Below are 11,966 nucleotides of genomic sequence, written 5' to 3' on the forward strand. Positions count from 1 at the left end.
CCTCTCAGGTCTGATGGATGGCTACTGGGATGACCACAAGGTCTAAGCCAACCACCTGAGAGGCCTCAGGGTTTTAGGTTTGGCTGACATTAAGGCCATATTTCTGGAATCAGCTATTTGAAAGGCCCATTTGCAAAAGGCAATTCGATAGCCAGCTCCCATAAGGCTAAGGCCAATTACTGGAAGGATCCATAGTATAATCATCTGTGCAAATACGCACATGTCCAAGAGCATCCAAGTACCAGCAGCTGAACAGGGGCTGAAAGGTTCATAGTTCTGCATGCTCAGGCCAGCAACAGGGGAAACCAGAGGACCAGGAGCCAGTTCCCAGACAGAGTGAGTGTCTGAGGCCAGTTACTGGAGGGATCCACACTGTATACATTAATACATTGCTCACTAAAAGCCTTTCACCCTGATCAGCCAGAGAAGGGAACAGAATCGGGCCACCTGCATTTGTGGTTGTGTAAGCGCTGTTTTCTCCATGTTGATCTCTGCAGGCAGCCGTGTGTGTGGGCACTGTGGGTATATGTGCCTGCTGCGAATAAATGCTCACTTTTGCTACTGGCTGGACCCAGGGACATGAAGCTGCAGCAGCCTCGCTTCCATCACACTGATGGGCTGGTGAACTCCTAACACCGACCATTGTCAAAAATACAAAACCAAAGAAATATAAAGTTTTAAAGATCATTGGTGTCACAGACAAGCATTCTCAAAGATCTGTTTGCCAGTTCAGTGTATGCCCTTAGACAACCAGGCATTTCATAATTACCTTTATCAGGTAATTTAACTTCAACAACACTGTACAGTAACAATTTCAGTCTTGCAGACAGAGCAAAAGTGTCTATATTGTGACCTGAACAGAAGAATACTTTTCAGAATTAAAGGACAATTTTACATTTGTGTGCAAAATACACAGCAATAAACAAGTCGCATTTGTGAAGACTTGTCCTGTGCTTGGGCAAGCGAAGTTTTAACCACAAGGAATCCTCCAACAATCAGTGGTTAAAAAAAAAAAAGGGAAAAAAAAAAGTAGTTCCTTTGTTAAATGCACTGGCAGGCTTACTATTAATGGAGATCACATTTGCATGTGTATTTTTCAGTCCATGTGGCACTTTGTATACAACTGCAATTTCACAGCAAGTTTAGCAATATGTCCACATGGTGAGGGTTGCAGGCATGACTACTGCCCTCCCGTCAGTACTGCATTACCAACCTAAGTCTAACCAACAGCAAGAACCAACTAACAGACAGGCTGGTGTCTCACCTTCAGCATAATCCACAATGTGCAGCAAAACAGGAAGGACACATTTTGAAGTTCCTTCCTGCTCATAGTCATAGGAGTAAAAATTTGGGAAGATAAGAGATGATCAATTCAACTCCCAAATACATTGAGAATCTCTGATTCTTCTGAAAAGCTTTTCCTGAACATTTGCAGCAATTTCAGACATTTGTCGTGATGTGTTTTGTCAGAGAAGCAGTGGCTTTATCAGACAGGAGACAGCAGATGTAATGTTAGATGTCTGGCACAGGACAAACTTCTTAACTGAAATGTTTCATTAACTTACAACATTTCTATGTACAATAACACTTGCTTCTCAACATAACTGCTTGACAAATTCAGCAGGTTTTTTTTTAAATGAAGTTTCAACTTCAAATTGTTCAATGTTTCATCCTTTTAAGAGTTCTACTCATATTTTGAAATGCTTAGACAGTTCCTACACCAATTTCTTAAGGCACAAGAGCAGCCAAGAAGCATACCAGTGAAACTGCTGGTTAAGTCCTGACACAGAGAAGACCAGCTGCGTACAGTGCAAGGAAAGAACAATCTAACTATCACAAGCACGCTCTTCTGCTGACTTAAGCTTATGGGTTTACTTCCTACGCTTTTCCCTGTATTATAATCCACTTAACTCTCCTTTTGCCAGGATAGTAGAGAACAAAAGACAGATACAGTCAGGTTATCGGTGTCACATATAATGTAACAGTGTGGCTGTACACAAGAATGCTGAACTACAGCACAACAGAAAAATGTTTCATTTTAATAGGGTCAAATTCATTTACCTCACTGAAATCACGGAACTGATGGCAGACTGATTCCTGCTCTCTTCTCAAACTTGCCATTAGGATAGCACTTTTTTTTGGAGCTGAATGAAAAGCCGAACATTATCTGCCTAACTGAAGTGGCAATATTGATAAAATTAACTGAAGATTCATTTCTCAAGTACAATCAGCTAATTGACTGATCTGAAAGCACACAAGGAAAGACTGACTTGAAGAGATAGTCCACATATAGCAGATTATAGCACTATAAAATGACATCCATGTGGCAAATAAGCATTTATTCATTCTATGGGGTTTTCTTAATTTATTTCACAACCATCCTCTTCATTCATAACTCATACCTGCAAATGAAAAAATGCTGAGTCCATATAGTGGCTTTTGACTGACTTTGCATCTTCTGGAAGCAGACACTTTATTATTTGCTTTTTTCCCCCAAGTTCAGATCTATTGTTCTTTAGCTATTATAGACAACAGTAATGACTATTCATTATGACTTTTCTCACTGGAGTGAATAATCAGCAGGACAATCCGCCTTCACAGTTAATCTTTCTTCACAACTAAAACCTGATCTTAGCATTTAGTTAAATAGTCTTGAAATGTGACACAAAAGAAAAACTATTTTGAGACACAGGCCTTAGTTTCTAGTCATCTTGTACCTCGGGGTACTGTATAGCCTTTGTAACAAACAACTCCTTACCCAAGTAATTACCCAACAATCTCCCTTGAATTGTTGTATTTATTGAAGGATCTTGCCTGAGCCTGTAATTCTAGTTTCAGTACAGTACTTCCTTTTAATTAAACATTTTCCACTTAAAAGACTCATCACTATTGCAAAATTCTTCCAGGTGTGGTATGCCTGAGCTTTATTCAAAGCTTGCAGTTTTCATGTCTACTTGCTTCTGAAAACCACCAGAAATCCTTCCCTCCCCCACCCCCCCACCCCAATCACAGAGTACAATGGAGCTCTTTCTGCCCTTGTCTCATATACTAAACTCTGGGTTATTCAGGCAAAGAAAACCTTTCTTGGCTAAAGAGAACGGGAAATCACTGTTGAGCACATAAACGCCTTCATACGGCTCGCTTTGCCAAACTGTATTTTAAAGCTATCAGTGGCAACAGCTGAAGCAGCCCATTACTGAAAGTTACTATTAATGCTTATAAAATGTCAAAATTCAAGAAGGATTAGGTTATCTGAACACAATTTATAAAGTTTTGAACCCTTTAGGATATTGCACTATCACAAGATAGTCAGAAGTGGGCATAGAACAGCCAAGTGGCTGTCATGCTCAGTCTCTGCTACAGAAACTGCTGAAAACCACCAATACATTCACCAAGAGGCATGCAACAGTTACACGGTGAATGCAACACGATTTACTACTTGAGAATAATTGAAACATGCACCTGCAGTAACATTCAAGGTGAGGTTACTTAACTGCCACAGGACTGGTTTCTTCCTTGAACAAAAGCCTCTTAAGGACTGTTCTAAGGGACTGACTCACACCTGAGTTTTGCACACAGTTTGTACAAACAGCATATAAAACTTCAATAATTTACAACATAATGATGTTCACCCTGATCCTTCAGCTTGACAGCAGTTCATAGGTAAAGAATTCCCACACAGGTGTCAAACAGGCAGTGATTTGCCCCCATGAAACTGTATGCAGAATTATTTACAGCACTTAAGACCTTTGGAAAATAACTTTCTCAGTTTGTAAGGCTTTTCCACACTGCAACACAGGGCAGCTTTGGATCTCATCCCACCTCACTCCAGCAAGAAGCTTCCTGCACCTTGATAGGGTTCTCCCCGACCAGTACCTTTGACTTAAAAGCTACACTTTAGTGCAAACACTAAAAAAGAAAAAAAGTACAGCTTTTAAAATAAAATTGGTTCTTTTTTTGCTAACTAGGAACATGATGCACCTCAACATCATTTCAACATTTACTAATACAAATTATTTAGACTATCATCTTTTACCCAAAACAAGTTTCCTTCATGTAAATTGCCCATTTTCTTTAGTAAAACAAATGTCATACCTGACTTTTTTCCTGACATTACCATGTAAAAGTGATTTATAAAACCGATGAAATCTTACATAGACCTGTTAAGCTTAAATCTTTAATTCCAGTTACGTTCTTTAGAACTAAATAGATTTCAGCTTCTTAACAATGAGTTTTTAATCATGAACTAAAAGCGAGGAACAAGCATCTTCACATTTTTTCCAAGTTATAGTCTGTATTAGTCTGAACTAAAGCAACAGCATGAGGGGGGGCAAAGAAAACATTCTCTCAAGTAGTTACACCAGTCAAAAGCTAGGTTTCACATTTCAGCTGACTCCACCCCTAACAACTTAGAACGCTGTTTCATGATATTTTAAGATTATTAAGTCAGAGCTTCTGTCATCCTGCCAGCCACCACAACTCCTTTGCATCAGCACCAACACTTTCGTAACTACATGAGACAATTCAGAGTGCTGAACTGGCCAAACTCGAGGAAGCTTTCAGATCAATTCACCTGCCTGATGAGGGGAGCACAAGCAGCGTAAGGAGGGGAGAGTGCCAGGGTGCGTGCAGCACTGGGCAGGAGGGACACACAAAAAAACATCAAACTCACGTTGCTTTATAGTGGTGCGGAATCTAAGCAGAGACAGAGGTAGACTGGCCCAGAAAGGCCTGGTCCTAATTTCTCCTCCAGCTTTAGCGACAGATTTCTTGTCATTTCTCTTTTCCTGACATTAGCATTCCAGTAGCCACAGGTGAGCAGGACCATGAAACTATAATGTAAAGGAAAACTAGTATTTTTTTATTCCAGAATCTCACTCACTGTTTGTCCCCATCAACATTTCTGCTGACAGGAGGCAGGCAAGAGAAACACGCGGCTATATGCAGTGTGAGCTGCTCACATTCACAGGACTTTAACTGCACAGCTGAAATCACAGTTCCCTGTGAGAAGGCTCGCTCTATTAAAGCAACTCATAGTAAGTATTTTTGCTTAAATAAAGTTATAGTTGATAATCATAAAGTTATCAAGTTTCAGAAATGAAACACCCTGACAATTACTTAGCTTGGAAGAAGAAAACACCCCCTCTCATTACATCTCTCCTCCTGCCACAAGGAAAAAGGGTGATTTTGGGACAGGAGGACAGCAAAGGTGGACGCCAGCCTCTCTCCTCCTCCCTCCTCGTCCCGGCTGCAGCCACAACACCGCCTCCTAAAGTTCTCAATTTCATGCTTTATGCCTTTTCAAACCTCTGTTCCCCGGTACAGGCCTGTGGGACGCCGGTGCTCGTGGGAGGGAGCACGCAGCAGCACCACTGCTGCCAAAAATACCAGCAAATAAACTCTTTAAGACTTGTTTTGGGGTTCCAGAAAGCAAAAATCCTGGGCAACGCAGGGGAGCCATCTCCACCCATTGTGTGCAGCCAGACAAGAGCTGGGACAGAACAGATTTCCCACTCCACGCATGCATATAAACTTTCCCAGAAATCTTACTCGTATTCTATTACTTTCCAAGGAATAATTTTAATGTTATTATGAACTTCGCACCAGTTAAAACTCTTGCTAATTTGGAGCCTTGGAGCCAGCTCTGCCCGGCCTCGCGTTTGAGGCAGGGAAGCCCTGCGGACAGAGGGAGCTGCAGCAGAAGAGGGGTCTGCTCAGCACAGCCCACACGGCACACGGCCCGTTACCGGCGCCAGAGAACCAAGTGTCTGGAAAAACACGGCTTGGAAGGAAACGCGCCGTCAGAGGGACGTTCTGCCTAACTTCCGCGACAAATACAATTCCTTCGGTGCAACTTCACCCCGCTTTAGGTTTAACAAGGGAAAATATTTCGCTTTCCGTCCCAGTAAAGACCCGCGCCGCCCCCGCTCGCGGCTCCGCCCCGGCCCCGCAGGAGGCCCCGTACCTGCCGCCCGCCGCCTGCCGCCGGGCTGCGGGCGCCGCGGGGCGCCGGGCGAGCCGCCCCGGCTCCGGCGAGAGGGCGAGCTGGCGGCAGCCGTACAGCAGCGAGCACAGGCCGCAGCCCAGGCACAGCAGCGCCACCCGCGCCGCGCGCCGCATCCTCCGCCGCCGCCAACCGGGGCCCGACCGGCAGCGCGGCCGCGGCCTCGGCGGGCGGGGCCGGGGAGGGGGCGGGGCCACGGCGGGGACGGGGGCGGGGCCTGTGGGAGGGGGGGGCGGGGCCACAGCAGCGGGCGGGCTCGTGAGGGGGCGTGTCCTGGGAGGGGGCGGGGCGTGGGGCCGAGCGTGAGGGGTCTCTGAGGGAGGAGGGCGGGTGCTTTGCGGTGTTAAACCTAAAGCGGGGTGAAGTTTCACCAAAACGCTTGTGTTTTGTTTTTTTTCTTTAATGAAAGCTACACAGAATGTCCCGCTGACAGCGTGTGTTCTTTCAAAAGGTGGTTTTCCGGCAGGGTGAGGGAGGTGATTCTGCCCCCTATTCCTCTCTGGTGAGACCTCATCTGGAGTATTGTGTCCAGTTCTGGAATCCTCGACATAAGAAGGATATGGACCTGTTGAAACAGGTCCAGAGAAGGGCTACAAAGATGATCCGAGGGCTGGAGCACCTCCCATACGAGGACAGGCTGAGAGTTGGGGTTGTTCAGCCTGGAGAAGAGAAGGCTCCGAGGAGACCTTATAGCGACATTCCAGTACCTGAAAGGGCTACAAGAAAGCTGGGAAGGGACTGTTCACAAATACTTGTAGTGATAGGACTAGGGGCAATGGGTATAAATCAGAGAGGGGAAGATTTTGATGAGGGTGTAAATTACGTACACGCCTGAGGGTGTATGTAATATGTAAATGCCCATAAAACCTCAGCCGTAGCTTACTGCTGTTCTTGGCTGCGTTTAAAAGAAGAAAGAGAGCAGAGTGCCAGCTGGAAGAGAAGCAATGCCAAAATTGTCCTGCAAAAATTGTTCTTCGCCTTTTTATAGAATCATAGAATAACCAGGTTGGAAGAGACCCACTGGATCACCGAGTCCAACGTCCACCTGTGCCTTAAACACCTCCAGGGAAGGTGACTCAACCACCTCCCTGGGCACCCTGTTCCAGTGACCAATGACCCTTTCTGTGAAGAATTTTTTTCCTAATGTCCAGCCTAAACCTCCCCTGGTGGAGCTTGAGGCCATTCCCTCTTGTCCTGTCCCCTGTCACTTGGGAGAAGAGGCCAGCACCCTCCTCTCCACAACCTCCTTTCAGGTAGTTGTAGAGAGCAATGAGGTCTCCCCTCAGCCTCCTCTTCTCTAGGCTAAACAACCCCAGCTCTCTCAGCCGTTCCTCCTACGACCTGCTCTCCAGCCCCCTCACCAGCTTTGTTGCTCTTCTCTGAACTTGTTCCAGAGCCTCAACATCCTTCTTGTGGTGAGGGGCCCAGAACTGAACACAGTACTCGAGGAGCGGTCTCACCAGTGCCGAGTACAGAGGGAGGATATCCTCAAAACAAAAGCAGAAATGAGGAAGAAATCCTTTGGAAAATACTGGATGCTTATCTATGTTTGCAGTGCAGATACCAGGAGGATTACCAAGATATACAAGCAGGGAAATAGGGACTGAGGAAATGATAAATAGAATACAAGAGAAATAAGGAACTAGGGAGGATGAGGAGCAATGATGAGCATTCAGGACCAAGTTAGGAGGGTGATGATGGGAGAGTCTTAGATGAAATGTGGAGAATGTGCAAAAAGGACTCTCTTGAAAGAATTTGCCTAATTAAGTAAGGGAAATTTATGTTAGTGAGATCCATCTACTGGCAGGTATCACAAAGAACCAGCTCTCAAAGTGCCACTCAGTCTTAGCTGGGCTTTCTGCCCCTCTGTACCTCCATGGTTTCGGCCACAACAGATGAACTCACCTTTCAGCTTTCCTGAATTTGTGTCTGCGCTTAAAACCTGGATCATTGCTCTCATTGCGTACCTGCCTGCCGCCCTGTGTCATGAATTCACTTACTGTCATGTTTCCCAATCCATCACCTATGCTATCACGTCCATATGGCAGGGAATAAGTAACAGCAATGTGAGAGTCAGAGTAGAGAGATACAATGGAGTATTTACTGATGCTGAGCATAAAAGCAAAGACCAGTTAGTCCTACTACGGTGTGTTACTTGCCTGTGCTGTCCAATCAGCCCTGAATAATTGATGAGTGAGAATGTATCTGCAGTGCCCAGGCAAGATCATAGAGAAAGTTAGTATCTTTTTTGAAGGTATCTGGAGCGACTAGGGAGAAAAAAACCCAGATAAATGTACATACATACAAGGCTTATTTTCACACTACAAAATCTGTCCATTTAATCTAACTACCATTTGGTTTGATAAAAGATAAAATGCTTCTCACTACAAACTCGGCCTCGTGAAAACAGAGATCAGCAAAAATGACTGAAATATCATAGACAGGCTTTTATCACTGAGAAAAAACATTATCAGACGGTATCCAATTAGCTACATCAGCTTATGAAATTCTTTAAAGAAAGTTAATTATGTATATTTATTACTCGCCATAAACAGTTAATGAACAATATAAACATTTTATGCATAATGCTTTCTATGCTTTAATAACCTTAAACATGAAGAGGTACTATTAGATGCTGTGTTCTCTCCATTTACTACGTATTTTAAATCTTGAAATTCTTTTCTTGACCTAAGTTTAGCTACTCAGCCATGGTAATTTTTTTATCTTTAGGATTCAATTCTATTTACTACATCCACAAATTAGCTGAAATCCAGAAAATGGTAACCATGGTGAAATACAGATGTTAAATAAGTGGTTAGGACAGCCAATTTTTTTAAAAAATCAGCACCTTATATTTCTGCAAGTGTGTTCGAGGGTCATATGAGCAGTTACTGTATGCCAGAAAATTAAACCAAATTTCTAACAACTCATTAGATCAAGAGGTAAATTAGATAAACTGAAAAAAATATTCACATTTATGGAAGGGGATTATCTGATGCAACAGAGAGAACAAAGACATTAATCAATTTTGACTCCAACTTTCTGCTAATGGAAAAAGCAGTCCTAATCAGATGCATTTATATTATTCCTCCTGGTTTTGTTTCATTCAGGAAGTTAAGCTGTTAGTTAAGTTGGCAAAGCCATAACATTTTGCACTGACAGGTTTGTGTCAATGCTGCCTTTTGCACAGACCAGTCAAGGGTTTTTCAAAGGCAAAGACACTTTCTTTGATGTTCACATGCCCTTTTGTACAATCTGCAGTGTCAACACTTTGCTAAGATAGATTGAAAGGTTGGGTGAACAAGGGGAAACTGCTTTACTACCACGTGTTTTACATATGGTAACATCAGACTTCTTGGTGCAAAGTCCCTGTTCTACTGCTGCCAGACACAATTTTTCTTTCCTTCAAATTTGTTTTTCAGTTCATTCATTAAGACAAGGACTCAGTTCAGTACAACTGCCTTCCACTCTTAGAGTATCTGTTCTTCAAATTCCCCCACATCAGCCACCAGTGTATAAAAATGTTAATAAAAATTTTCAAAATAAATTTTTATTGATGACCAAAATATTGTTTTCCTCCATTCCTTCCATTTTTAGTTCTCACTGCTTTGCACTGTAGTGTGCATTTAACCTCTTCATACTACTAGCAGATGCTTACAATATTTTGCAGTTATTCTTAGCATCAGCAATATGCACATCTGAGGACTACAGTACACAAAATTAAGTGAGCTGCATTGTAAGCAGTTTGGTAAGTGGTGTGATACTTTGTCAAATTCCTAGTTTCTTCCAATTTCAATTAATTATTTCTTCATCAATAGTACTTCAAAATTTATTTAACAGATTCTCTGGAAACAATTGTAAGTTGTTAAACAGTACAGAGTCGAAATATTTGTATCTCTCCTCTTAAGAAAACTTCAGCTTCTGTGTCCTAAATAAATAAATACGCATCTATATATGTAGGCTAGCACAATCTTTAGTGCTCTACTGCATTAAAAGAGCAGAAATACTACTTTATAGCACATATAGAGAATTTTCTTTTGATCTCCTTTTCTGTGTGTCATTTTTTTTTTCTGTAAAGATTTCTAAACACAGAGCTCCAAAACATCAGTCCAAAGGGGATTCTCAGTGTTGGGCTTTTGTTTCTTTACCTCATCAAAAATTCTCCAAGGATCATTGATACGCAGCTATGTGTGTTTAAAGCACTCCTGTAAGGAGTCAAAGCAACCTTATCTACTTATACAAAGATATACCATGTACAAACCCACAGGCCTGGCTGTTTGTTTGTTTATATATAACTATACTAAAGTTTAAAAGTCTTTATCTTGTCCTGCTGCTGCTTTGAGAACCCTGACACCCAGATCAGGGTCTTTAAATTTCTACAAGACAGCATTTTTTCTTGTAATGGCATAAATATTTACCAACAGTAATCACACACAATAGCAACTTTGCATTATGGCTTGAAAGTTCAATTTTTAAGATGATACATATCAATCTGAAATTAATCCTGTAAGGTATTTTCTACCTTTTCCACATTACAGTAACAACGCAGACTCTATGCAGTGAATTTCATGCAACTTGTAGCAAATATGCTCCTCCTGGTCTCTTTTCTGAAGACCCTTAGAAGGAATGAATTAGCTTACGAGATCCTCTGACCACGTGCTGAAAATCACTGAATTATTTTAGTTTATATTTTCATATTTGACATGAAAAAATTATGCATTTTACATATTTATTATTGCCAAGTGCAAAAAGTCTGCACGGCTAGAAGAGCGAAACTGAATCTAGCAGACAGCTAAAATAAAAGAAGTTAGATGACAACTGCCAGCTGCTCTTAGAAGAGCCAACGGGGCTTTAGGAGAGTTGTCAGGGACACCGAGAGCCATTCAGCAACACAAGGCAGATGATACACTGAAGGCAGTGAGCCAGGTAGCCAGTTGCCCATATTTCAAAATAGCAGTATGGCCTGCAATGGAAAAGATGACAGTCTTCAGCAAGGAGAGGTTTTGGAAAACAGTCATTTTCTTTCAGGTCAAGAAAGGGTAAATAAAACTGGACACTGTCCTAAGCTATCTCCAGGCCCATAGTGGAATGCTCTGATCTCTCTTGGCTGCCAAAACATTTGAGTGGAATTTCAGACATCTGTTTTGATCTTCAGACCCATAATTGTGTAGCAGACTTACCAAAACAGTAAACAGAGGAAAGTAATGAATAGAAGGGTGAGAGAAGTGCTTTATAGCTTGTGCTCCTCTTTTGAAATTCTTCTGTTCTTCTAAAATAGGCTCCCTTAATTAGTGACAATAGCCCCATTTGGGTATCTGGTGCCAATTTAGTCTCGTACAAGTCAGCGTTTCTGGGAGTTCTGTCAACAGTTTTCTACCACTGGGTGCCTGTGCTTTGTAGGGTGGCATTTAAAGTATTCTGCACCTGAGGATGTCTCAGCCTCACATATCGCCTCCTTAGAGCAAGGAGGAGTTTGTGCAGTCACGGCCAGCGCTTCAGTCACCTGCTGCACCACTGGGAAACTGCCTTTATAAGGGAACTATCTTCTTTGAAAAATGCCTCGTAGGATTTTATCCTCACACTGCAAAGCAACACAAACAACAGTTCAGAGAGATCCAAATACTGGAACTGTACATAACTTGACGATAACTAGAGATAACCCACACAGACCATTTTTTTAGAACCTCCTTTAATAACAAAAAGTAGTTGTATATATGAGATGAAGCCTTAGCCTAAGTCTTCTACTCAAGCTTATTTCAGTTGTCACTTTAATTTGCAAGCATGGATGACTTAATGATTTCTTGCCTCACATGCAGTACTCTCCGGAGTATCTCAACTTTCATCATAGCTGAGAGGGGTAATGAATCACCTGTGCCAATACATTAGCAGAGGCCTCTAGACAGTTTGAGATCAAATTCCCTAAGTCTGCTGTTTATCCACAAATTGCCCACTTACATTTCTT

General features: G+C 42.4%; 2 protein-coding genes across 3 annotated transcripts in view; one reads left to right on the forward strand and one right to left on the reverse strand.

Moving 5' to 3' along the window:
• GXYLT1 (glucoside xylosyltransferase 1) overlaps positions 1-6,120 on the reverse strand; it is a 34,124-nt gene extending 28,004 nt beyond the window's left edge. For both annotated transcript variants that reach the window (XM_069851754.1, XM_069851745.1), the window contains exon 1: positions 5,966-6,120. In XM_069851754.1, the coding sequence (XP_069707855.1) occupies positions 5,966-6,120 (155 nt within the window). The remainder of the gene's footprint in view (positions 1-5,965) is intronic.
• The window catches only part of PPHLN1 (periphilin 1), a 354,335-nt gene that overhangs the window by 189,578 nt on the left and 152,791 nt on the right, over positions 1-11,966 (forward strand). The window lies entirely within an intron of this gene.

The sequence above is a fragment of the Phaenicophaeus curvirostris genome, chromosome 1, assembly GCF_032191515.1.
Source record: "Phaenicophaeus curvirostris isolate KB17595 chromosome 1, BPBGC_Pcur_1.0, whole genome shotgun sequence".
Lineage (NCBI taxonomy): Eukaryota > Metazoa > Chordata > Aves > Cuculiformes > Cuculidae > Phaenicophaeus > Phaenicophaeus curvirostris.